Source organism: Heliangelus exortis, chromosome 6 (genome assembly GCF_036169615.1).
Source record: "Heliangelus exortis chromosome 6, bHelExo1.hap1, whole genome shotgun sequence".
Classification (NCBI taxonomy): domain Eukaryota; kingdom Metazoa; phylum Chordata; class Aves; order Apodiformes; family Trochilidae; genus Heliangelus; species Heliangelus exortis.
In genome coordinates, this window is record NC_092427.1 from 31,020,832 (window position 1) to 31,048,643 (window position 27,812).

At 36.6% G+C, this 27,812-nt stretch overlaps 1 protein-coding gene across 3 annotated transcripts in view; it reads left to right on the plus strand.

Annotated features, from left to right (window-relative positions):
- Positions 1–27,812, plus strand: part of PLA2R1 (phospholipase A2 receptor 1) — a 40,773-nt gene that overhangs the window by 4,629 nt on the left and 8,332 nt on the right. For all 3 annotated transcript variants that reach the window (XR_011726578.1, XM_071747559.1, XM_071747560.1), the window contains exons 3-23: positions 1,471–1,638; positions 3,084–3,257; positions 4,352–4,465; positions 5,064–5,207; positions 6,214–6,402; positions 7,807–7,964; positions 9,859–9,966; positions 13,379–13,491; positions 15,059–15,228; positions 16,400–16,602; positions 16,871–17,016; positions 17,501–17,585; positions 18,677–18,812; positions 19,283–19,318; positions 19,794–19,951; positions 22,659–22,723; positions 23,103–23,206; positions 24,538–24,680; positions 25,417–25,534; positions 26,364–26,494; positions 27,035–27,179. Coding sequence is in view for 2 of the 3 variants with exons in the window: in XM_071747559.1 (XP_071603660.1) it covers positions 1,471–1,638; positions 3,084–3,257; positions 4,352–4,465; positions 5,064–5,207; positions 6,214–6,402; positions 7,807–7,964; positions 9,859–9,966; positions 13,379–13,491; positions 15,059–15,228; positions 16,400–16,602; positions 16,871–17,016; positions 17,501–17,585; positions 18,677–18,812; positions 19,283–19,318; positions 19,794–19,951; positions 22,659–22,723; positions 23,103–23,206; positions 24,538–24,680; positions 25,417–25,534; positions 26,364–26,494; positions 27,035–27,179 (2,808 nt within the window). In the remaining variant the exon portion in view is untranslated. The remainder of the gene's footprint in view (positions 1–1,470; positions 1,639–3,083; positions 3,258–4,351; positions 4,466–5,063; positions 5,208–6,213; positions 6,403–7,806; positions 7,965–9,858; positions 9,967–13,378; positions 13,492–15,058; positions 15,229–16,399; positions 16,603–16,870; positions 17,017–17,500; positions 17,586–18,676; positions 18,813–19,282; positions 19,319–19,793; positions 19,952–22,658; positions 22,724–23,102; positions 23,207–24,537; positions 24,681–25,416; positions 25,535–26,363; positions 26,495–27,034; positions 27,180–27,812) is intronic.

Genomic DNA, 27,812 nt, shown 5'->3' on the forward strand with positions numbered 1-27,812 from the left:
CTTTGGGAGCTGTGATAGCTGGGAAGGCACAATAGTTTCCAACCTCTTCTTCAAAACCTAGTGGAGTTTATAATTAAGGACAGAAAATATTTAAACCCATAGAAAGTCTTACACATTTGCTATGTATCCATAGGAAGACAAAAGCAGACAGGGTTTAGCCCTAGTACTGCAACATCTGGGAGAAGAGGATCAGCCTTAAGCAACTGCTTCCAAACCAGTTTCAGGACAAAAGTAATTAACTCCATTAGCAAAATACCTGTCATCTCCAATTTCTATTTTCCTCCTTCTACCTTAGTTTATGAAGATGTAAATGCATAAAAGCATAAAAAAATGCATGAACACATAGGGGACATCTTCACCTTCAAAGAAAAAATTTATATAACTGCAGTAAGAGGTCTATAGCTGTCCAGCTTCCTTTCTTGCCAGGACTGAGATAATCCCCTTCACCAATGCTAGCAGCATTGTAGTGGGCAGAGAGAGAAGCAATCCTGATTTTTTTTTTTTTTTAAAAATCATGTTATTTGTATCATCTTTTGAAATCAGAAGGCTTTAAAGGGGATTTACAGAATATAAACTACTTTCTTATATGTGCATAGCCAGCCATTAACTCTGGAAACCTTTAGGAACCTGGCAGTATGTACTTACCCTGTAGCTGAAGGACTTTAATCTTTAGGCTATCAACTTGGGATCTTTGACAAACAATTTAATTGTAAGTGTGACTGGGGTTCTCTGACCTTTAATAGAAGCCTGAAGGTTAAGGAAACACTCATTGAGGTAAAGCTTTTACAGCTTTAAGTTGCACTGGATTCTCTTCATATTTTGGTACTCAAAGTACAGTGGGAAAATGTTTATTTTTATAAGGCATTAGTTGTGACAACAGATGTAACATCAGTTCTTTAGTTAGATTATTATTCCTTATGGTATAAAAAAATTATTTAAAAAAATTATTAAATATTTCTTTGTCTTTTACATTTCCTTTCCCATAGAATGACAAAGAGAATGAAAAAACATTAGAAATCCACTTTATAAAGAGCGGGAAGAGCCAGGGAAATCATGCTAAATTGCTCACATGTCACAGACTGACAAATAAAAATAAGTGGTGTTTGCATCTAAGCATGTTCTGATTCTGCTAACTATAGGTTTATGCAGTTGTTCTGAAATTTAAGTGCTGATTTTATATGTTAATTGTTCAACTGTGTTTGGGTTTTTTTTCCAACTGGAGCTAGTTCTTGAGAATGTGCCTTGTTTCAGGGTGACAGATTTAATAAACTATTATTTCCAAATTCTCTTCACTGAAATTATATCGCTCATACTTGTAATGCTGCATTGTCAATTATAAATTAAAACTAGAAAATAACTTTACGCATTTTATTTTCATCATTGCTGCCAAACATAGGACTAGTGAAATATGGGGGTGAAGAAATTCCTCTGGTCTGCAGTCTTTTAACCTCTGCATTTTGTATATTCCAGAAACCTACACCTTGCTGGGAAATTCTTTTGGTTTCCCATGCATTTTTCCATTTAAATATAACAACAAGTGGCATTATGAATGTATCAGAGATGGAAAGGAATTTGCCTGGTGTGCCACAACAACTCACTATGAAGAAGATGAAAAATGGGGATTTTGCCCAAATGCTGGTAAAGTGTTCCTCCTCACTTTAGATTTTATCACAATTTATCATGTTTGGCTTTTGGAGACCCAAGTTCTCATGCCAAATGCAAAACTACAGGGGGTGAGCAAAATGTTATTTTGTGCATCTCATTTGCCTTACCCTGCAGCTAAGCCTCCCTATCCCAGTGATACATGGGAGCTTTTCCAAAGCAGATAAGATAAGGAGTGCTCCTGCAGTCACATTCTGCTTTTGACTGTTATATCTTGCACATTTCTTTTCTTCTGTGCACTGCTTGGACATATAATGAGAGGACTTAGAATGATAAGACTAGAGAAAAAGGCCTCAAGTTGCCCCAGGGGCAGTTTAGACTGGATATGAGGAAGTAATTATTTAGTGATAGGGTAGTTAGGGATTGGAATGGACTGCCCAGGGAGGTGGTGGAGTCACCAGCCCTGGAGGTATTTAAAAACCATGTAGTTAAGGCACTTCAGGACATGCCTTGCATGTGGGTGATACAGCTAGAGGTGATCTTAGAGGTCTTTTCCAACTGTAGTGATTCTGTGGTTCTGTGACACATAGGTCTTGGACCTAAAAATTAGAAAGAATTTGGATTAATAATCTTCACAAATATTAAATATTGTCATAGCATCTTGTAGCTTTTATTTTGCATAAATAAGCAAAATATTGTCTTCTGTCTGCAGAAGTGGTTTGGAAAAGCCCTCCCTGCTCAATCTGTTTTTATGATCTTTGTTATAAACAGCTGCAAATATGTCTTTGTAATGGGGATTTCTGGGTAACCGTGATAGAAGGTATTTTCAGCCTTAATCATAATTTGAAATGAAAGTAAATTTACTGTCTTGAGTGTATGATAGAAGGAGATCCAGGTGACTTGTCCATAAGTTGGGTGAGGTCTTTATAATTTGAACGTTTCATCATTAAGCTTTAGAAACAAATGATCAGCTCCTATAAATGAAAATATAGCTCCGTTGGCTTAATGACAGCTGTGAAAATCACCACTAGCTGCAGATCAGATCTTGAGTATCTAATCAACCACATGAAATGAGGTTGAGGGTTACAAAGCACTGGAACAGGCTGCCCAGGGAAGTTATGGAGTTCCCTTCTCTGGGGATACTCAAAACTTGCCTGGATGCAGTCCTGTGTAGTGTGCTCTAAATGATTCTGCTGTAGTGTGAGAACTGGACTAGAGGATCTCTGGAGGTCCCTTCCCAATCTGACAGCTCTGTGATTCTGAAATTCTATGAATGTGAATAACATAATTTTATAAATGTGGAGTGACATTTTATTCTGTAGTGCCCTATTTTCAATGTTCTTTAACAAAAGTACATGAAAGGAGTTCATAGTAGTGTTTCCATTGGATACTATTGCTATAATTAATTGAGTTGTTCAAAGTGTAATATTTCTGATGAATTTGTAGTCTTGGCTGTCGATGACGAGTCTGTTTTTGAGCAGAGAGTGGCTGTGACATTTTTTGGAAGAAGAACCCTAACACCCACCTTTGCTACCAGTTCAACCTTGGGTCTGCACTGACCTGGCGTGAGGCTCGGGCTGCTTGTCAGCTGCAGGGAGGAGACCTGCTCAGCATCACCCACCCTGAGGAGCAGAACTACATAAGTAACTTAAGCAGTGAGTAGATGTTTCTCTGGGAACCTTGTAAGAAACCTGTCATTAGATTTCCTCTTCACCCATGAAAAAGGGGCAAGCTTTGGAGCTCACTGTTGTGTGTGCTGTCTCTTTCTATTGCTGCTTGTGAGGCTTTGTCACATAACACACCTCAGCAGAGCTGTTTGGAAAAGCAAGGACGAAGGTAAGTTACAGCCTTAATAAACTGAGTGCAGAAGTGGTGGTATGTGTTATGTGAGGCTGTGATTATCTTAATTCTTCCTTCCCACAGAGACTCTCATCTACTTTTGCAGCTGTGGTTACAAAGTATATTTGTTTGCTTTGGAGAATTATACAAATATTTACCTTCTCTGCAGTGTACCCTGATGTTGCTTCCTCCTAAGCTTCTTTGCAAGCTGTACTTCACCAAATGTGGATGACTAGGACATTTGTACAGGCTTAAAGTAAATATCCTCTACAGGAAAACTTCCATCTCTGTTTTCAGAAGTGGAAGATTTTCCTTCTCTGAGAAGCCTTTTGCTTCCTATATTGCAGCAAGAGTGTCAGACAAATTTTGCAGGGCCTTCTGTTAGCCTGCCTTTGGGTATTCAGCGTGTGTGGAGGAGTGGGTGGTGGAGCTGCATTGTAAAAGGCCATCTCAGGTGTCTTGCCCATTGCTTGCCACCATGGATTTTCAGTTGCATGATATAAGCTAAAATTAAGGTATTAAAATTATTTCATAGCTTGTTGATATGCTTTCAAGCTGTAAAGGGAGTGACAGTTGTTCAGATCATGGAAAACTGAAATGGGTTCGCATTTATGCCCCTGTTGTAGATTTAACTTCTGAGGTCACCAGCAGTTTCTGCAGGAAGTCATTGCAGGATGAGTAGCTTTTGAAGGAGATAGACCTCTGAGTTTATCCTTTTCATTTCTTTGTTGGTTAATGAGGTTGTAGACTTTTTCTATGTACAGAAAAAACAGCCTGAACTTTCTGGAGACTGATTTGAGGTTTTGTTTTATTCCTGTTGTAAAAACTCTGGACTGCAGATCTATACCTGCAGGTATTTTAAATATGGCAAAAGTGTGAAGTATTATGATGTTTATTGTTTCTGTTTCAGAGCAGTTAAATGCCACAGACCTGATGCTGTGGACAGGCCTGAATCGACTGGAGGAAGACACTGGCTGGCAGTGGTCAGATGGAGAACCACTGGTGTTTGTGAACTGGAGAGCAAGTACTTGATGTTCCTCTTGGATATGTTATAGCAATGTCATGATATGCTCCCTGCAACTGCAGCTTAGAAACAAAAGTGCTGTTCCTACAGTTACGTTTGAAAACCAGTGTGCTGCTTTTCTTTAGAAATGTTTATTCATATTAATGAACTAAAAGCTCTTTCTTAGAGTGTTGCACCAACTGAGATGCATCTGTTCAAAGCTGACTTCATGAAAGAAAGGGGTTTTAATTTGTTTACATTAACATGCTGTAATTATCTTCAGTATATTAACTTGAGCTTTTGTGGCTTGGTTTGCTACATTATGAGGTGTGTCCATCAGCACATACAACATAAACACTGGAACTTGTTTTTCAACCTCTCACCTGAGAGCAGCTAAGGAGGGGTTGCTACACATGTATAAAACATTGTTAATTTTCACCTGTTAATAATATTGGTGTAATATTACTGGAAGTTTGAGTGTTGATACATTCCTTTAATAATGTTAGCATTAATGTTAATACATAATATTGATACATTCCTTCAATAAGATGCAGAGAGCCATTTTACAAGAATGAGCTGAATTTTTGTAATCCTGTATTTCTCAAAACTGTGTTTGCAGATGTCTCTGATAACCGTTTTAGAGAAAATTATTGTGCAGTCATTAATTCAAAGTTGAACTATGGCTGGCAAAGTTATTTGTGTGAATCTGGATTGCCCTTCATATGCAAAAAAAAATTAAATAAGACAGAGCATGAAACATTGGGTAAGTCTCTCAATGTTCACTGCATCCTGTTAGTGGGTATGGAAGGAGAAGAAGAGTCAGCTGAATATAGTCAGCAGAACAGTCTTAGATGAACTAAATGTATGGGCTTGCTAGTTTAAGTTAAATACCGTGTAACTCAACTAAAGTAGTAACACTTTCCTCTGTTTAAATACAGTACTGGAAAACATGTTGAGAGCCTTAAATTAATAACTAATTTTAATATTCATATAATTTTATTGAATCCTTACATGATCATAGGCTTACACAATGCTAATTCTCTCTAAATTACAATAGAACCACAGTTCTGAGTTTAAAAATAGGTTTTGCAGCTTTGAATAGAGTTAACCAGTGGTCCCCAGAGAAGAAAGTTACATAAATGCAGCTTAAAATGTTCAATTATTTTAATAGCATTCTGTATTTTTAATATCCAAAAAAGCATTGTATGTATATTTTTAAAAATACTATATAATGAGTATAGGATATATAGTAGGCAGAATGTCTTAGAGTCCCATTCTGTGGGGGAGTTAAACACAAAATTGAATTTATTAGAACATTCATTTTTGTTTTGATGAGAACAAGTTATATTGATTCAGTTTCTTCCTGGTAACATGAAAAGAAGTTCTGCTACATGTTGCAGATAATGAGAAAGGACTTAACCCAAACTCTTCATACATAATGCATCTGAAAAAGCATTGGCTGTTTTTCTGAATCAGGTTCTGAGGTAGTCAGGGAGATACTCTATGTTTTAAACTGAATAACAGATCCATTACTGTGTGTGTGATGGTCCAGCAACCCAACCATATAAGTCATAAAATAAAGTTGTAGAAATTTTAGTTAGCTTGGTAGGTGATGCTCCGCAGAGCATGCAGTTTGGCCTCCTTAAGTCATCTTGGCTGACTGTTTTCAGCATTTGAGGATTTTTAAAAAAAGCTCTGAATGTGTTACGATGTAAGGATAACCTTGGCATTTTGATCTAATATACACAAACTCTGTGCTTGATTGAAAGACACGTGGAAGTATTATGCCACTCGTTGTGATGCTGGCTGGTACCCATACAATCGCAACTGCTACAGACTTTATACAGAGGAGAAGAGCTGGAACGATGCTTTCATCTCATGTCAAAGTGATAACAGCTGGCTCATTAGTATATCCTCCAATGCAGATGCAGAGCTGCTCCTTAAGTTGCTTGAAAATGGTGAGTTTTGGAAGTTAGTTCAACCTATAGTATAGTGTTTCCTGAAGTGTGTTAAGATGCTTTTGTTCTCTTAATATTTTTATGCACTTATACACGGCTCACTCAAATGTTGTTAATAAAAGAAAGCACAATGCATGCTGCTTCTAGGAGTCTTAAAAATGATTACTGCAGAAGGCGATGCTATTCATATTTAAAATGTAGAAATTAATTCGCAGAGTAAACATGGTGAGGACACAGTAGCTTTTGTCCTTTCCTGTTCTTGACTGGTTTGTTGCAAACTGTCACAAAATATTCAGTGAACATCCTTATGCAAAAATTGTGCTTAGAAGCAACAGTTCAGAATAGCTTTTGTTTTCAAACTAGCCTTGTCCAACCATGCAAATTTGCTGCTGCTGATATGTTGGCAGAGTCCCCTTTGATGGCAGCAGGGTTTATCAGAGGAGTTCTGCTTGTCCACCTTGTCCTAGGATAATTATACAAGGAACTTAATGAACAGAAGCTCCTCAGTGCAGCAATGCCAATATTGTGTTCCTCCAGCTGACATCAGTGTGCTGGCACAGCTGCACTGTTTGGCCATGAGTTTAAGATTCCCAGAACCAGGGCACAGGGACATTTTTTTATCAACTTTGCCCCACCCTGTGGTTACAGAACAGTGTGTTGCTCTGGATTTACTGTACATCATCTCCCATTATTATCCTTCCTGACACCCATCCATTTTGCTATCCTGTCTGTCTTTTTCCTAAGCGATTAACCACTCCATCTTCCTCACTTCTCTGAACAAGCTCCATAGATACCACATACCTCTTTTTCCAGTGATACTATGATGGAGAGATGTAATTGTATTCATCTTTGAAGTCTGCTGCTTCTGTTTCAGACCTGCTTCAGGCTTCTGATCAGCAGGAGGGCTCCTCTGCCCAAAAGCCTTGTCTACTTTTTTCTGGCTGTAGTAGCTGGTCAAGTAAGATGTTCTATCAAATCACAAGGCTTGTCTTTCTTATGTTTTCTAGCCACTGTGGCTACAACTGTGCTGTTACTGGAATCTATAAGCGTTGCTCAGAAAAACCTGAAGTTGAGTGTGCCATGAAGATTCTAAAAAGAAATCTTTGCCTTCTATGTTAGTCTTTCTGTCCTATGCACTTAAAAAAAAGTGCACTGAATTGTATTTTTCCAGATTTCAAAGCATATTATCACGTACGTTTGCCTGTTTGAAATAATATAATGTTCCTGGGCATTATCCCATCAATTAGCTTTCCTGAAATTCATACATCACTTTTTTTTCTTTTTTTTTCCCCAGAAAGAAGGTAATTTTTATGATAAACCCATGAAAAATTTTTGTGTTGATGTTACAGGAAAAAAAAAGCATTATTTCTTCATTAAAATCTGAACTCACTTATTCTTTTACAGAAAATGTAACTGAAACATGGATTGGGTTATACAGTAATAGCACCTTAGTTGTTTTTGAGTGGTCAGATGGAACGCCAGTAAAATTCTCCAACTGGAACAGCCAAGAGCCTGACACCTTTCAAAGAACAGGACAACTCTGTGTTTCAGCACAAGGATCTGTAAGTTTCCTTTTCTTTTTGAAAGAATTAGACACTTTTATTGTAGCTCATAATACTTTTATTTTCTCAGTGTGCATGCTTTTTTAAAAAACGACCAGCATATCTTGTCTTTTGATTCCTAATATATTCATATATTCATGTTGTGAATGACTTCTACAGCACTGATGCACAAAACTTTAATCCTAGATTTTGAGCTTGTGGTCAATGAAAAATGTTACACATGTAAAGCTTGCCAAATAGAAGAGAACAAGTTCAAGTAGGCATATTGTAATTTATGATGTATAAGTCCTGATCTTGAAAGCTTCAAATTTGTTCTTTGAATAACCCAGCTGTGCATATTTTACATTGCTGTCAATATTTTATGAATTTTATGTAGCATCTTTCAAAAACCAGATAGTAGTCTAGATCTATGTAAGATTAGAGAAGTTCACAGCAGGAAGTCAGACAGGTGTTGTAAAACTGAGAAGTGCTTGACTCCATCCTCCTGACACTCACCCTTTACATGGTTATAAACTCTGATAAGGTCTCCCCTCAGCCTTCTCTTCTCCAAGCTAAAGAGACCCAGCTCCCTCAGTCTTTCCTCATATAGATGTTCCACAACCTTAATCATCTTTGTGGATCTGTGCTGGACTCTCTCTGTCCCTCTTGAACTGAGGGGCCCGGAACTGGACACAATATTCCAGATGTGGTCTCACCAGGGCAGAGTAGAGGGGGGAGGAGAACCAACTAATACACCCCAGGATGCCATTGGCCCTCTTGGCCACAAGGGCACGTGGTCATCTTTCTGTCCACTAGGACCCCCAGGTCCTTTTCCTCTGCACTGATGTCTAATAGGTTGGTTCCAGCCTATGCTGGAACGTTGGGTTGTTCTTTCCCAGATGCAAGACACTACACTTGCCTTTGTTGTATTTCATCAAATTTCTCCCTACCCAACCCCTCCAAACTGCCTTGGTCTTGCTGAATGGCAGCACAGCCTTCTAGCATGTCAGCCACTTCTCCCACTTTTGTGACACAGCAAACTTGCTGAGGGCACACTCAATTCCCTCATCCAGGTCATTGATGAGTATGTTGAATAGTATCAGTCCTAGTTCATGGCACTGTTGATTTTTTTCTGGCTTTGGTCATAAATTTAACGGTGAAAAATACTTAAATTGACTAATGTGTGGCTTGCATAAATGGCATTGTAATGTTTTTTTTCTCATGAAGTATGTTTTGCCTAAGTGAGAAAACTATCAAGAAAAGGTTCTGCTGGCTCTCCAACCATATTGCAATACTTAACTTGTGGGAAAACCAAGACAATTACAGTGACCTGAAAAAGTGGGTTACCATTGAGAGCAGAAAATAGTACTTTGATGAAATTGCAGGGTTTAAATACATAAAACCACATTTTACTCAGTTTGCAAGTGTAAACAAACAAGCGAAAATATAAAATACAAAGGAAAATGAGGTTCAAGATAAAATTCTTTGAGCATTATTTTTGGTATATATCTGGTATGTATAGTTGTCTGAAAATTGTATACAAACTTTTTAATATCTTGAGTAAAGGCTGTTCAAATATAAAGATTAATCTTATGAAGAAGTATGATACAGGAAGGTTCAGTACAGGATTCTGAAAAGTTCTCTAGCACAGCAATAGTGTTAGTTAATTAAAATGCATTGCATCCCAAAGAGTTATTCAAAGAAAAAAACCCTTTCACATGAGTGATTTGAGAAGTGGTGCTGAAAGTGTTGGTAGAAATAAAGGGACCATCTAGGGATAAATAAATTGAGTGAGAAAAATTACTTGTTTGTGTAGAAATGCTAAAATAGAGGGAGGGAGTGTAATCTGCTCTGTGTGTATAGATATTCATGATAATATGAGTATGTACAGAATATACTTCTTTCTTTCCCTTAGGAAGGACGTTGGAAAGTTAAAAACTGTGAAGGCAGATCTTTCTACATTTGTAAAAAATCAGGGGAATCTAATAATATCTCTCCTGAGCTGGAATCAGGTTGTCCAGAGGTAAGGGTTTTATCTGCTTTACTAGTAAAATAGAATTATATAGAAAAGCTCTAAATATAGCTCTGGAACATATGGATGTCAACAGATAATTTTAGGTTTTCATATTAAACACAAGCATGTTTTGTTAGGAGAAATCTCACTGTTTGCCTTAGAAGTATGTAAACTAAACCGTAATGTAAGATCAAAAGTTTTCCCAAGTTGCCTTTCATGGCTTGTGGTGTTGTCAGCACTTGTGACCCGAGTTCCTATTTCTTTCTAGATCAAAAGTGAAAATTGTTTTGTCCACCATCTGTGCAAATAATGGCTGTTACATGATGCCTTATCCCACACATGGTTTTCATACATTGAAATGGAATGTCAGGGTGAAAAACAATTGGTTTCATTGACACAGAGAGTGAACTCTTTCACTGGTACACTAGCATTCCTTTGGCTTTCAAACACAAATGTGAAGGAGCCCAGCTATTTAAATAGGATATTACAACAGGTTTTCAGGCACTTAGGCTGTAGTAAAAGGTAGCATGTTAAAGTATAATTTTATTCACTGCTGGTTACTTTTCATGGTGTAAAAAGAACAAACTTGAAGACTTTGTGTTGTAAAAATTTTACTTAGAATTTTGGAGGAATTTTTTATCAACAAAAATCTCTTCTGTAGCTTGCTTTATTTTTTAGCTTATTGTTTTCCATTTTAACTTTTTATCCTTTTTATTTTGGCAGGCCTTCTTGCATCCATTCGGTACTTATAGGAGACCTATAAGAAAGATAGAGACAAAAGTTTTAGCAGGGTTTATAGCAATGGGACAAGGGGTAGATTTAGAATAGATATAAGGTAGAAATTTTTTACAAGGAGGGTGGTGAAACACTGGAACAGGTTGCCGAAAGATGCCTCATCCCTGGAAACATTAAAAGTCAGGTTAGACATGGCTTTGAGCAACCTGATCTTAGGTCTATTATGACAAATTTGTATTCAGAATACATTTCTGCTCACACCCTCTAAAAACATACTCTTATCCCTTTATACTCCCTTGGTTTCAACAGATACTTTTTTTCTTATGTGAAAAAGTTACATTCTTTTAATCAAAATAAATCGGTACTCAGCTTACTCAAAATGGCATTTGATTTCAGACATTTTGTCTTGACAACTCATTTGCTTTTAACATTCAATATATATGCTATTGTTAGTTATTGGTAAGCTTTTCCAGGACTAAGTCTTTATTTTATCCAGGTTTACTCTTTTCTCACTCCCATTTTTCTGTTGCTGATCTACCTCACATTTGATCTTTTGCTTCATTAACCTTGTACTGTCATTCGTGCTGGGTTGCCAGTAGATTCTCAGGGAACTTTGGCCTCAGGCAAGGTTGTTTGCTCTTCTAAAGCTTTATAGTCTTATGTGTTACTATTGAGCTTTCATCTCGTGTTGATTTTATGACTTGTGCATCAGATGAGCTTGCTTTTAATGTTTTCTGTGGCTCTGCTGATTGCAGTTTTTGTGATATGTCCATACACTGAACCTTTTACGTTTGGAATTTCTCATTCTGTGCTTACCCTCAATACAAGTTTACTGGCCTCCAGTTACTCCACACTTCTTTTATTTTCTTTAACGATTAGCATCAAATAACTTTACGCTAGGCTTTAGACACCAAGAAAGCTTTAAGAGGAAGTTTATACATCAGATTAAAATTTCTAAGAGCCTAGGATGATTGTGTTTGCCTCATTTGAACCAGTGCATTTATCACTCGAGATTTCCAGTTGAAGAAGTCAAACATTTGATGTTTCTTACCTGTATCTCCATAGAGGGTTTCTTAGTCAATATTCAGCCTTCCTCCCTCCAATCTTAAGTGCCCATCCAGCACTGTTGCAGTGTCCCTGGGTGCTTGCAGAGCCCTCAGCACCTGCCAATGCACTTTTCCCACAGGGAAGTTCCAGCTCATTGGTATGGACATAGGAGAGAGCCTCAACTTGGTTGTTTATTTCTGCTTGTTTTCAAAGCCAGTGTCCAAGTGATGCACACGTATTGCTCGTGTGAAACCACAAATGTTGATATTGTAGTTTGTTTTGCTTCTGTGCTTTCTTCCCATACCAAGGGCTGTGCCAAGCTGTCTTCCAAGCACTGAAGGGGATGATGGTGAAAGGCAGTAGAGCTGTCTGGTACCCTGACAGCAAACACACTCCTAGCTAGAAGGTGAAATTTGCCTCTGGTGATTCATGATGTGCATAGTATTTGATTGCTCTCCTGAACAGGTCTGCAGCATGTTCTTGTGCATTTTGTTGTTCCTGAGGACAGGTAGCAGAAAAAGAGCTTATTCATTTCCCCTTTTTCTCCTTCTGCTGTTAATGTCACCATCAAGCTGTGTTTGATGGTGTTCACCTACATGCGGTGCTTGTTCCCTGTTGTGCTGCTTTGTGAGCACCTCCCTCTTAGAAGAGGTGAAGTGAGATTGGGAGGTTCGCATGTTTGTGTGGGGCTTCAAGTTTAGATAGAGATGGTTTATTATCTCCTTTATTCTCTTGACTATTTAAAACACTAAAACAGGATGACCAGGCAGGGACACAGCATGAACTCATATAGGCAGAACTCACACCAACCCTGGTAGCAGGTCCTGGTGATGCTACCCAGAGATGAGTAAGAAATAAAAGATGAATAATAAGGAATAAGGCAGGCTGATCACTGACTCAATGTTCTGAATCATCTGATAAACCATGAAAAAGTGTCAGTTTAATTCTGCTTCATTACAGTATAATTATTAATTTAAATTCTTTTTTATTTTATTTTATTTTGGAAGTCTTGTATGAAAAGGAGAAAGGGAGCTGAGAAAAGGTAAATAATTAGGGTGCGTTGTTACATGAGAGCCAGCAGTTTCTGGAATAATTGTTTTTGTTTACAGATGAAGACTAAGGGCAGCTGTAATCCTTTTTTATAACAACTGAAGCTGACATGGCAGTGTTTACCCTGCCTTTCAGGTATCAGATATCAGCAATGAGTTACTACAGTGGTGGAAACCAACAACTGCTACTACATGCTTCATGCAAATCGATGGCTGGCTGAGGGGTCTGGCATACCTCCTCCAGACACATCACAGTAAAGCAATATTCTGAGTATAAAATTAAACCAAAAGTAGTATGGGGAGAGTGCCGTAGCTGTTGCCCACATTTTTGTCATACTTATTGAACATATTAATGTATGGATGTGTGTTAAGACAGTTTTTGCACAATTTTAAGGATTTAAACATTATCTTTTTGTTAAATTTACTCACTTTCCAGTGACCATGAGAGTAACTGCTCTTGAATTATAGTATAAAGAAGAAGGGCTATAGGGACATCAGTGATGGTCAGACAGAGAGTACAAATGGAGATCAAGTGTTTAGCAACTATAGAATAATTAATAATCTATGAAATAATGTTCATTTCTTTTAAGGGATGGGAAAGACATGGTGGATATTGTTACAAAATCGACAGTACCCCTCGAAGTTTTGAACATGCTTCCAGTGGTTATTTCTGCCCACCTGCCCTTGTGTCAGTAACAAACAGGTAGTTAATCCTATTAGATAGATTCAAGACACCTATAACAAGAGCTATTCTAACTTTAGATAGTGTTGCATGGCAAAAGATGCTACTGTTTTGAAATAATATTTGCATGAGTGGTAAGTGTAATTACTAACATTGGCTAAAATCAAAGGTGTGCTTTGCTTTATTTTTTTCATTGAAAATAGATTCAGTAAAAAGCAACTTCTAGGCTAATAAACACTTACTGCAATATGCACACATGTGAGCATGCAGGAATCTGAACAAAATGCTTTCCACACAGGTGTGTAACACCTTTAAGGAACTTCATTAGTATACTTGGACACTACACTGAAAAATGAATATTTGTTTTATTTTTATAATCAAAACAATCACATTTTAATCGAAATCAATTAGTGTTGTATAAACATTTCTATTTATGTATGCATTTTTTGTGAATTCTCAGCAAAATCATGGGGAGAGTAAATGTTCAAAAGCATTTGAGGTGTGCCTTCCCTTGCTTCCTTCTTACTTTCCTATGCTTCAACTTCAGCAAAGGCTTTCTTCACTGCAGGGGTCCAGATGCTTGGGTTTTCTCTGTTGTTGGTATGATTTACTTTCTATGTTGGATTCCCATTAAAGCTGATGACATACTGATAGATATGTTACATACATACCATACCTGCCATGTATGCATTTTAGATTAACAAAAGCAACAACAGGGAAAAAAAAAGTAGGAAGGGAATTTTCCGTCCATTTGGGACAGGGGAAGTACTGTATCCACCAGCAAAACAGATGAATGATAGCCAGACATTTGAAGAAAACACAGGCTAACCCTGTGTAAAAATTTACAGTACCTGCCAGGTACTTCACTGCACTACACTGCACTTCAGGATGGTGGGGGCTGCATCCAGCACTGTACTGCAGGATGAGGATAATCATTAAAGGGTGAATCAAGGACAAATTCTGAGCAATGGGGCATTTGTAGCTCAGATGTCACAGGGAGCTGAGGGAACACTCATCATTGCTGGAAGCCTGTCTTCTGTCTTCTGCTTATTTCTTTTTATTTGACTTTTCTGGGTGAAGCCAGCATGGTTTACTCTGTTAGTTCCCAGTTCCAGTGTTGGAGTGGCAAAGGAATCTCGTTGTAGTTTGTTTTGGTTTGTTTTTTTTAAATAACTGCTGAAGTCTGTTGTTTTGGTGTGAATAATGTGAAAACTTTTCATTTTATTGATCCTAAGAAGAAGAAAAAAAGAAAAAAAAAGAAAAAGAAAAAAAAGAAAAAGAAAAGGAAAAAGAAAAAAAAAAGAAAAGGAAAAAGAAAAAAAGAAAAAGAAAAAAAAGAGAAAAAAAGAAAAAGAGGAAAAAAGGAAAAAAAGAAGAAAAAAGAAAAAAAGAAAAAAAAAAAAGGCAGAAATTATGGTTTTACCACAGACCTGTGCCTGAAGTTCCCCTCAGCTTTCTACAAAGAAAATTAAGACCCTCTAATGTATTTTTCTTGCATAATTCAAATAATTTTGTGGGAGCTATTCACTGAAATACAAGCTGACCTATTTTATTCTAATAAGCTTTTTGTCTTGATTATTTTATTAAGGTTTGAACAAGCTTTTATCAACAGTATGATCCAGAGCATGGTAAAATCTGAAAGAACTTATTTTTGGATAGGTCTGCAAGACCTTAACAACACGGGAGAATACTTCTGGCTAAGTACAGTAGGAAAGAATCACTCTGTGAGCTACACAAACTGGAACAAGTACCAGCCACGTGAGTAATACACCAATAAAAAAAGAAATTGCTTAGCAGTGACTAGAGAGTCCCAGTCCTTTTGTCCCTGCCTAGTCAAGAGAGCAGAGAGATAAACTTAGAGCTTTTGTCAACTCTGTTACATCCTACAGTGGATGAAGATAGAAGAGTTGGTAGTTGTGGAGAAGCCAGAGCTTCCTTCCCCACTTTCCAGCTTGTTGTTGCTATAGTGAGGTTCCTGGCTGTGGCGTGGTGCTGGACATCGCTCTTCTCACCCTCTGCTACAGCACAGGGGAATGAACAGCCACTGTCTCCTTGCAGACAGTGCTAATCCCTGAAATTTTAGGAATCTGCTCAGAGTTGAAGCCATCATTTTCCAGTCTTGTTTTTCCACCATCTGTTGGGAAGGCAAAGAACAATGTGAAAACTTGTGAGTTGGAGATGATCTCCTTTTTAGCACCAGCAGTAACTAGAAAAAAAATGTGTCAGGAAAAATATGTACTCTTTCTGTGAAAGGTTTTTCATAGATGTCTTTATGGTCTTTTCAAGGATGCAGTCAGGGTTTTCTGAGACTCCCAGCCAAAGATCCCAGAAAACTCATGAATTTTACTGAGTAACAGTCGCACTTTGTAATTTTGGATTTTATATGGAAAAAGAAGGGAGAGTTTGTCTTAGATAAATTTCTGGCAATAAGAACTTTGTGTAGAAGTTTTTTCTACTTCTCATTTAGTTTGCTGGTACTTGGTTTGATTTTTCATGTTAATCCAAAAAGAAAGATATTCCAGGGACATAAACCAAAAAAAAATTGAATACTTGTTCATCCTTTGAAATCAAAACATCTTAGCAATGCAGTGTAGAGAGACATAAAAATAAAGATGCTCAGTTTCATTAATTGCTTCTGAGTTTTGGCCTCTTTACCTTTATTGGTTTATTACTGCAGTTTGCAGTAGTATTTTAAATTGCATTTAATCTCCTGCATTTTGTGAGAGGAGACCTTTGTCATGGTTCATTTTACAAGCTCAGGTCAGCCAAGACAGGCTTACAAACTCATTGCTGACAGGAGAACTTGCTGCTTTCATAAATTCCTTGAGGTTTTGTCCAGAACCTGACTCCAAAACCCCAGTCACTTCATCAAAATTTAACAATGTACAAATGTTTTATTCTGATACTAAACACTTACTCCCATGTGTAGGTCATTCTGGTGGATGTGTGGCCATGCGAGGACAGGACCCTGTTGGTTACTGGGAGGTGAAAAGCTGTAAGAACTTCCAAGCAATGTCATTGTGCAAGCAGAAAATAAATTCCTATGAAGAACCTGAGCTTACTTTTCAAAAACATTTGAGTTCTTGCTATTTTGGATGGGAGTCAGAAGCTAATCTGCTCAGTTGCTACAAGGTACATGACAAACTTAATTTTTCTAATTCTACATCAGCTTAGGGATACACTGTTCCTAAGATATTTTTGATAAAGCATTATTCCTTTTACTCAACAAACAAAAATTGATACCATCTTTCACAACATTTTAAACTGATTGACAGTCTTACGACTTGAATCAGAACTATTCTTGGAATATACATGGCTTTACTGTAGGAAAAACTGCAAATAATATTTTTCATAGGTTTCTGAAACATCTACATTTATGGAAGTGTTTATTTTATTGCAGATATTTCACAATGAGAAAATTCTGATGAGAAGAACATGGGCTGAAGCAGAAGCGTTATGCCAAGATTTTGGAGCACATCTTGCTAGTTTCAGCCATATCTATGAAGAGACATTTTTAAACAATTTATTATATACCATTTTTGATAGGTAAATATGTATTTTTAACATGAACAAGATTTATCTTAACCATGCTAGTATGTAAAAATAATCTACAGTTTAGATGGCTGAAGAAGTCTCTATGCTTGACTAATACGAACTTAGAAATAGTTGAAAAGGACTGTAGTAGCAAGTGTAGTAGCAAAACTAATGTGATGGTTTTTTTCAATACTTAGTAGTAGGTATTGAGCAGCTGTTAATGTCAAGGTCTTGTGAGCTAACATTCCCTATTTGAAATGGGGGTTTGGCAATTTTAACCTTACTTTAAATGTTTTCATCTTTAAAAACATAATTTAACATTTTAGTAGAAAAACCAGAGCTTACTTCAAGGATCCTAAAAAGTTAAGAAATATGTTATGGAATAATATATTGAAATAATGAAGAAATTAATGGGTACTAGCACTGTCTATAAAATAATTTCTGAAATAGCAAAGAAAAAAATGCATGACAAATATTCTATTTGTTTCCATCACAGAACAGAAGAAAGGCAGTTCTGGATTGGATTTAATAAAAGAAACCAGCTTTCTGGGGGGACATGGCAGTGGTCTGACAAAACACCTGTAACTATCTGTATACTATATATTTCAGTAACCTTTCCAGTCATATCTGTATATTAGTTGACAAAAATAATAAGCCTTGAGAGCAAATGCTGGCCAAGAACAGTGTTTGCTTCTCATGTCCACATACTTCCCTTCAAGTAAGTGTTACAATTGGTAACATACATTAGTATTACATTACTATTAAAATAACAGCCTGTGCAAAAAGTCTGTGCAACTGTGGAAGGAATATGGTAGGGCTGCAGATGTGTGTTCTACTGCAGAGTTCATTGTGCTTAACCCAGGACCAGGTGTGTGCAGGGTGAGCACATATGTGTGTGTCTATATGTACACATGCACACTGGAAAGCCTCAGAGCTCTGCTTACAACCTTTATTTGCTCTATGACTCTTGTGTTCGTGCCTGTATTCTGAATTAAGTCTCCTTTTCTAGTACTGCTTATGATTTTGTGTCCTTGAAGACACTGGTGCATTGTGAAAGACTAGTGTTCAGTCTCCAGGATTTAAACACTGAACAACTGAAAAAGGGTCAGTTATTAAACTGTGATCAGCTTTCAGCCTTAAAGAACAGTGGCAACTCTGACACGGTATTTACGACATTTAAGAATGCAAGTGCAAAATCCAGTCATGCTGTGTGTTGAACCAAAGCAAAGGCTGCTGGGTATGGGTAACCACTGCTAATCATATCAAGAAATTGTTAGGTTTCATAGCTGTTCAATTATTTTTACAAAGGAGTCTGATGAAAGATCAGATTGATCAGGAAGAGCAGAATCTGAACAGGACATTGTGAGAACAATTATTCTATTGATTATCATAGAGTAATAGAATTACTGACTGGTTAGGGTTGGAAGGGACCTTAAAGATCATTAAGAATCAACCCCTCTGCATGGGCCAGGACACCTTCCACTAGCCCAGATTGCACAGGGCCTCATTCCTAATTTTTTTTATTTTACCACCGTAGTTCAACTGGTTCTCTGGTTGTTCTTATGATATTCTTACCATACACACGTTTCCAAACCCTCTCTTTGCCTTCATAATGAGATTTTGAAATTCATCTTGGATTGTCAGTGAAAGATAATGAATATGCTATTTTCAGGTTGTGTCTTCATTTTTGGAAAGCAAGTATGTTGCTCAAGATGACTCAAGAAACTGTGGTGTGTTCAAAGTAAATAGAACAGTCTTCCCAGCACACTGCAATGAAAGGAGAGAATGGATATGCAAAATACCAAAAGGTGAAATTTTAATTAACATACATTGCCTATTGTACCCATTATTTGCAATTAAGAAGAGACAAGTTAAAAAAACCAAAATCTATAAAACTGCCTTTTTTATTCAGATCTGGAGTTCGCCTTATTGGTCTTCCGCATAAAATCATCGCAAAGCTATTAGAGCCATTAGAGTTTGTTGGAAAGGTAACAGGTCTGATATGTGCTGTCAGTTTAAAAATGGATAGCAATGATGAGCAGTTAGTTAGCAGGACTTAATTCAAGTTCTTATTTATAAGCATTACTAAAAAATGTTGTTCACTGCATGTGGCAATTATTTTATCTCACATTTAGTTCCCTTTTTTAGTCCCTAAACAAGAATACCAATATTCTTTATGACTTTAATTAAATCCTTACCATGTGGAAAAAGTAATTTCAATTAAACATCTCTTTTCATTCTGTCAACAATGTTTTGATTTATTTATGATTTTTTGCAGGTGTTAAACCAAATAATCCAGAGTGGTACATAGCTGGTATGAAAACATTTTCTTTTTTCACAACTTGAAACTTTATAATTTGGAAATAGAATTTAAGATATAGGTAATAATGAAATAACTAAAATGTTTTAAGTTTAAAATGTACGTTAAGAAACACTGTAGGAACTTGTTGCTAGAGATTAAAATTTGCCACTCAGGAACACATCAGATACTACTTGGTTAGGCAGAGGAATGTTGTGAGTAATAAGCACAGGAGTTTGATAACCTGTCCATCACATTAAAACTGCCTTTTTGCAAAGGCTGGGCAACTCTCTTAATATTAGAATTTTTTTTTTAATTGCTCATAGTACTTTTTTCATCAATTGATATGGTAAATATGGTTCTGCTTTTAGTTGTGGCATATTTGACCTCTGACACGTGGCTAAAGGTGCAGACTACAGGGGTTAAAAACAATGAGACTTGAAATGTATTTTACCCCTGCACAGCACTGGCTCTTTTTCTTGTTTTCTAGAACTGCCATGGTCATATTATCAAGGAGCAGAATATCTTTTCCATGTTAGTCCTACGAACTGGGAAACCTATGAGTTTGTCTGTGTCTGGCTTCGCAGTGGAATGGCAACAATAAATTCTCCTGGTGAACAAGCCTTTATTCAAAATAAAATTAAGAAGGTAACAAAAACTGCCCCTTTGAAAAACTGCACCCTCAGGCAGTAGCTGGCTACTCTCTGCTGCATCTTTTGGAATTGCTGGCTGCCTGTTTCTCCAGGTAGAATATGAAAGACATTTCGCTTTAGAAATAATTCTCTTCCTGCCTTTATTTCCCACATCCTCCCCTGAAGCCCTATTTAACAAAAGAAGCTTGTAACATCAGAATCTGCAGAACTGTCTGCTAGTGAGCAGGTCGGTCAGTCTGCCTCAAAAGACACAAGAGGAGCAAAACCCAGCTTCCTATCCCAAAGTTATGAAAGTAATTAGGGGTAAAGAGAGAGGGTTTTTATTCACACATGGAAACAAACCTTCTCTGTTTCATCCTTCACATCTTTGTTTCTTCTTCTCCTACCTTTTCATGACTAAGAGGACCCATCATGCTTCCTCAGGTATTCTTCATCAACCAGGAAACTCTTCTACTAATGCACAGTAACGCATTGCTCCCACTCAGTAACTTGCAGCTGATCATCAGGCAGTGATGCCAAGGGCCATTTCTGTGAGAATATTAGCATGAGGTGGGCAGTAAGTCCAGGTGTTTGAAATGGTCTTCATAGTTTAAGTCTCTAACATGATGGTTTGAAAAGTTCTTCTTGGGAAGAGCTAGCCAAGAAAGACTTATCGATTTCTGTGCACCTGAACTAATTATAGAACTCTAAACCATAGAGGTGAATGCTTGTGACCTTGCAAAACAGATTTTATATATATATGTATATATATAAATAATTATATATATTGCATATATATATATCGGTATGGTGTCTCCTGAAGTAAACTCCTTTGTGACTCTGAATATGCGTGTAGGAAAAATATGCTTCTGAATTCCCTCATCTGGATGAAAGCAATATTTCTGTAATACCACTCTGATACAACAAACAGGTTTGAAACTAAGAAATGAATGGGTTGAAAAGCTCTTGACCTATACTTACTTTTGCTTGCACTGTGTACAACTTTCTCTGCTTTTAATGTACAATAGAAAGCATAATTGTTTTGTATAAATACAGGGGCTGTAGGATTCTAAGGAATTTTGCATAATTTTTGTCTGCTGTTTTAAGTAATTTTGTATCAGACATGATGAACTGGATTTAAACCAAGTGAGAGAAGTAGCTTATAATGGAAGAGCAACATCACTGGCTAGGCTGTCTTCACCCACATCTACCAGAGATTTTGATGTGATTTAATTACTGTCTTACCTAAAGCTGATGACTTAAAAAACAACTGTAAAGTAAGATGTATTTTTGCAGCTTGAGATCTCTTAAAATAGATAGTCACATCCTAGAGGAATGCCTCTTTAAAGTTATGTTTACTTACAGGGGATCTTTTAAAACAAATTTATCATTAAAATTAGTTGGTATTTATGGCAGATTGTGAGAATTCTGCGATGAAGAAACCAAATTTACCCCCTCGGCATTGGAAATCAGATTAACTTCCATGAAGTTTTGTCTCAGAATGTAATATAAGTGGCTATTTTAAAGCCTGCTGCCTTTGGGTAAGCTTTCCCAGTATAGCCAGCAGAGTGTGTTCTTAGGTGATTGTAACCAGTTTCCTGAGGAAGAAGGAGTAAGGATGGCAATCACTGAAATAATACTAAACAGTCTGAACAGACTGAAAACCTGATTAAAATTTCATTGAATTAAAAAATTAACATTGAATTTGAATCACATTTTTCGTTATTTCTTTCAAAACTGTGGTATGTAGTCTGAATGCTGTGATTAGAAAACTAAGCTTGGGCAACAGGCAATACCAAACCAGGCAGAATTCCTGAGTTTTTTCTTTGTCAAAAATGTCTGCTTTCTTTATTTGATATTGCTATATAAGATGTAAGTTGGTGTAATGCAAACCATAATTCATTACCTAACACAGGCTGCACCTTCTCCTGGTTTAAAAAAAAAAAAAAAAAAAAAAGGCTGCTCAGAGACAGGTTGGCATTTCCAGTCAGTGTCCTACACATTCAGAAGAACACTTTTTGTGTTGTTGGCTCTTTCCCAAAGACCCCTAAACTGTGACTATTGAGTGGCTAACCCTGAAAGCGAAACCTGTTTGTAGTTTAAGGCAGAATCAAATCAGCACAGCAATAATAAGTAGTTGTTTGAGTTATTTCTGTGACTTTTCCATAATACTTTTTTTCCCATAATACTTTGCCTTTTAGGAGTGGAAGTATAAACCCTTTCCTGAGACCATCAGTCTGGAAAGCATCTCTAGGCATTCCTGTGTGGGCTATACAAAGTCACTGAATCTTCATAGAAAATGTTTTGGAAACATTAAGGAAAAGCACTGTAATAATGCTAAAAGGAAATATTTGCTATTGTCTGGTTTTTGCAGTTGGGGAAAACCAAATTCTGGCCTAATACTACAGTCCTTTTCAAGCCAGATAGACTGTAAATACCTAAAATTGTAAATTCCTAGTTTGCAGAAGATACATAACCAATCCAATGGTAAACAGGAGCTAAATGATGCTCTACTTGTGTGAATAACCTTACTGAAGTGACATAAATTAGCATGGGCAGGATTTAGCACCCATTCTTCCTGTTGGAACCCAAAGGAGATGCTATTTGTCTGAATAGAGTCTGACCTTAGGAGTTTGTTAACGTTTTGGTAAGCAACATGTTTTGTTAGCAGCAACAGCTACACATAAGGTAAAATGTTTTAAGGCAAAAAATTTTTTTTATAGCTATCGAATACTGATGTTCACTGGTGGATTGGATTGCAGGCAGAAAACCTCAGCGATGAATTTCGGTAAGAATACCCACACTTCAGCTCCTGTCACTTGTACCTGGGGAGCCCAGTTTGCAGACTGCCACTCAGTCTGATGGACTAAAGCAATTTGTTGACTAAGTGGGATATTCAACAGACAACATCAGTTCCCATGTAAATATAATTCCGAATATATTACCCATACTTTATCTCCATGTTACAGTCTTTCTTCTGAAAAGGCTATAAAAGATATAAGTCAAAGAGAAGAGTATCACCCTTGTTGTTGGTTGTCTGTTTTTAATTCTTAGTTAATAAAGGGGCATGTTCTACCTCTATCTCCCAACAAAAGCTTTTAATAAAGGATGTATTTTAAGGTAAGGACAGGAAAACATCTAACTACAGTGTTAACATTTCTGTGCAGCTGGAGAGATAAATCACCAGTAACGTACCAGAACTGGAATGAAGGGAGGGAAAGAGATCCCCAGAAACCAGGGAAGAGATGTGGCTTCATTTCATCAGAAACAGGTTTATTTTACATTTCCTTTTGTTTCAGGAGCTGGGACTTGATTCTGTTGTTGGACAAAGGGATTATTTTTTTTTTTTTAATTGCTTTCAAGAAATGTAATCCACATTACGTAGTCTTGTTACCTGGTTATGATTTGCATAACTGCTTTTAAAGTTAAGAAAAAAATAGTGAAATATCATTACTATGCTCAAAGACTAATTTATAGGATTTAAAAACATATTAATAATTCCAGTGCTTTAATGTCAAAACGTAAACATTCCAGTGATACTAGTTCTGTAGTTTTATTAAAGAATCTGTTCTGTGACACAGAAAATTGTTAATGCATCGCTGGTTTTCATTGTCAGTTTTATCATAACCAAATGAGACAGATGGATGAGCAATAATTTTTCCATCAGCACCCAACTTTAAATCCTCAGGTTTTTTGATCCCATAGCCAACTTGCTGAGGTATTTTTGGGTATCTTGGTTTTGGTGCTAACCAATACATCATCACATAGCTCTGTTTTGCTACAGTAATAAAAAAAAATTTACAATGCTGCTGGTTCCAGTGATTTAGATCATCTCACATTCTCTGTTTCCTGCAGATCTGCAAGTCATATGGTAAAGTAAACATGTCAGTGTCCACATAAAACAAAAAATATCAAGCTTTGTATTTGTGAGGAGTGCTGAAAAAAAATCAATCCAGTTGCACTCTTGTAATCTCTTGTAAACTCTCATAATTTGGCCTTGAGGGCCAAAACTGAAAAAAATGTAAAACTTACTTTTTTCCCACATGTATGTATCTTGGGATTTTGATTAATGGCTTTCAAATACTTGAGTGTGGAATTAGTATCAGAGAAGGGCAGGGGCACCCACCCTCCCCTCTCAGCTGGCCAGCAGATGGGAGCTGGTCAACAACTAACTGAGTGCACTGAAAAATATGTTTTCCATCTAAGTGGGTTGGCATTTTGTGTTAGTACCTGGATCTTGCCAAAATTTTTCTGTGTAAGCAAGTCATACTACTTTAGCTGGAAGGCATAATTTCCATACCTTTTTTTTTTTTTTTTTTTTTTATAACTAATATTCTTTAAAATACATGATGATACAGGCATTTGTTACACGACTCATTGTAGAGGAACTGGTTAAACTTAATAAAATCGAACTGGGAATAAGAGTATGAGCCCCATGGGCCATCAGATCCACTGTAATGCAATATGTCCAAATTTATTGCCCACGGAATCTTGTCTTGCTCAACCACTATCAGATGCTCTTCCTAACAATACCTAAGCTAGCTAAGAAGAAAATTTCAGTTCTTAAGCCAATATTAAACTGCGTTCTTTCTTTTTACACAGGACTCTGGGGTGTTGAAAACTGTACTGTCTCTCTTCCCTGTATTTGTAAACGTAAATTTGCATGGAAAATAGAGAAAGAGGTTCCAAAAGACCAGAATCAACAAGGCATATGTCCCAAAGGCTGGTTGCACTTTGGATTCAAAGTAAAACAGTTTTCTTCTGTTTGATTATTTGAAATGCTTTCCATATTTATTATAGTAACTGGACTTCTTAGGGATTATTCAGTATTTTCTTCCTTTTTGAAAGGACAGCCCTTAGGTTTATAACTACTGACACAGTTATACTAATGTTTAAAGCTATTAAGTAGCTTTGCTCATGGAAGTTCTTAGTTCAAGGAAGTAATTGTATTCAAAAGCTATCTAGGTGTATTTATGCATGTGCTGCATACAGCCTGCTCCATCCTCTCTTTTCTACCTACAACAATTACAAGGGTCTTTTTTGGTCTCAAAACAGACCTCTGATCCCTCATAGTACTAAGTGGATCCCTAATTGCCACTGTCCTCTGAAAGATGTTGCTTCGGATACCATTCATCAAAGATAATCAGAGACCAAAGTCTATTTGCAGTTGAAAGTCAAAAGGCAATTATTCAGTCAGCCTTCTCTGGACATACATTGCTTAATAGCAATATGCATTGAGGTGGCTGGATTTATACCAGGGCTGAGCTGCCGTGGCTACAACAAGAAATTTGACCCAGATTGTGCTTGCCTTTAAACAACTGATTTTAATCCAGTCCTCATTGCAGCTGAAAACTGATACCAACCTTGTTGGTAAGGTCTATTGCAAAACAGAAACTAATGAAATATTTAATAATCAGTAACAGTGTGTGAAAGGTTTTAGTGAAAAAAATAAAACAAGTATGTATCATTTTTTTAAAACAGTGCTTTTTGATACAAATTCCAAATGATCCAGAGCATCTGAGAAGCTGGTACTCTGCACAAGAGTTCTGCAGTAGCTATGATGGGTCACTTGCTTCCCTTAAAAATGAACTGGAACAAGGTAAAGTACTGAAAATAATGTTGAACAAATACAATTTTATCTTCATTATGATGCTGTAGTAAACATCTAGGAAAGATGTTACAGATTTACGAAAAGAGAGAGCTCAGTTTCTGCTCATGTTTCCACTGCTCTAAACAAATCACCGATTCTCTTTCCCAGTTTCCCAAGATGTAAAGATTCAAATATCCACTGGGCTATAGACACTCATGTTTCGAGGAGTAGATGTAATTGTGTGCTTACTACCATGCCTTAGAAATAAAAAAAATACCCATCGAAAAAAATTGCTATGTAAAATTTCTGTCTTATGAATGTAACATGATACTGTTGTAAAAACAATCAAATTTTTATCCTTGAATAGCACCTAAACATAGCACTAGGCTGGAAGTGTCAGGGAAATAAATGCCGGTACATTCAGAAATATTTATAATCCCTATTCATAAAAACTTGTGGTTGAATTTTATACATTTGTAAAACCACTTATTTAGAGGTTGGAGGAATCCCACTGGCTACCTTTAGTTGAGAAATCCTGTTTTTGACTAAAACTAAATTTTTTTCCATGGCACACCTTAACTGAATACTTAGGTTGTTGGAGCTGCTGTGAAAGTTTCTGAAAGCCTGATTAGTTAATGGACTATATTCTAACCCAATTGAAATTAATAAATTAATTTATGTTAGGTGATGCTGAAACACTCATATTCTTACCTTTTAATAACTTCAGAATGGCATTGATTAGTAATAAAATTTTTCAGTGCTTTGGTGTCTTGGATGTCTTCATCTATCCCTAAATGGGTACCAGTTAATTCTATTTAATTCCCGTTTCATTTTACAGCTTTCATAACAATGAATCTATTTGGACGGAAAACTAGTGTTTGGATAGGTTTCCAGAGTGATGATTATGAAAAATGGCTGAATGAAAATCCTCCAATGTATTCCAACTGGTCTCCAGTTGAAGTAGTGGATGTGAGTATTTCCGGGGTCTTTAATGGCAGTGAGAAGTTGTTTTATCCATGAAAACCATGACTGCCACAAAGACAAAATCTACTTTTTTACAGCAATTCAGTCTTCTCTTAATTTTTGCAACTTCAAACTGTGAGCATTGCTAGAGGTAACAAAAATGGCATTACTGAGAAAGTTATTTTCATAACTTGTGGCTATAGTCACATTCTCCTGCAATTGCTTTTAAGCACCAAAGTTTGAATTTTATGGTTAGTATCATATGGTGGGTCTGAGCAAAGTTCATGCATAAGGTGATGAATTTCATTTTTTAATATGTTGTTTTATACCACATTACTTTGTGTTTGGCTTAGCCTTTTAGTTTGTTCAGTGAAAGCTTGTGACTTTTTAATGAAGAGATTATTGCTTTAGATTGGTTTTTTGGGAGTATTCATATTTATAATAGTGACTTTCAGAAAATTATTCTTCTAAATTTAATGAAATAATTATATATTGGTTTTATACAGTGTCTTTTAAAATTAATATAAGGTTCTGTGTTGATTGCAGAGACGGCGTTATAACAGTGCGAACGTTCAAGAACAAATTCCACTATGTACACTGGTATCAAATAACCCCAATTTTTATTTTACGGGAAAGTGGTACTTAGAAAACTGTCAGAAAAATTATGGGTTTGTCTGCCAAAAGGCTCAGGGTAAGATTTTGTTTTCTTTGCTTCTGTTCTCTTTTCTTACTATCTTGCATTTATCTTACTTTATTTTCATTTAGAAACAGCTTGTGATGGATGTCTATAAAAACAGGAATATAAAGGATTTCTAAGATAAATTATACTCTGATGTTTAGCCAGACTGGCTTTACACTATTTAATAAATTAATAGCAGTGATGTATAAGTATCTCTAAAAAATTATTTTCTTATTAAATTTACTTCCTGACTTTGAGTTTTCTGTTACCTATCTTAGATTCAGTAATGGAGATGAAATGTTATGTTTTCTTGTCATAGCAAGCAGAGTAACAGCATAAAATGACAAACGACAAAACTGAGGGTAATTTCTATGAAAATATTAATTTAAAAGAAAAATTTTAAAAAAATTTAGAGAGTGGAACTTGCAATATTAGATCATAATTGAGTCCAAAAAGTTTATTTTTGCAAGCAGTGTGAACTGACTGGCTGATGAAATAGAATTTGGCTTTTCTTTTTACGCCTCTCTGATTCTGTTGCCACAATGTGCACCTGCCAGAAGCACAAAGCTTTGGCAGGGAAGACACATTGTGTGGTTTCTCTGATCCACATTGCTGCCTTGCCTCTGGCCTGGGAGCCTCTGGCAT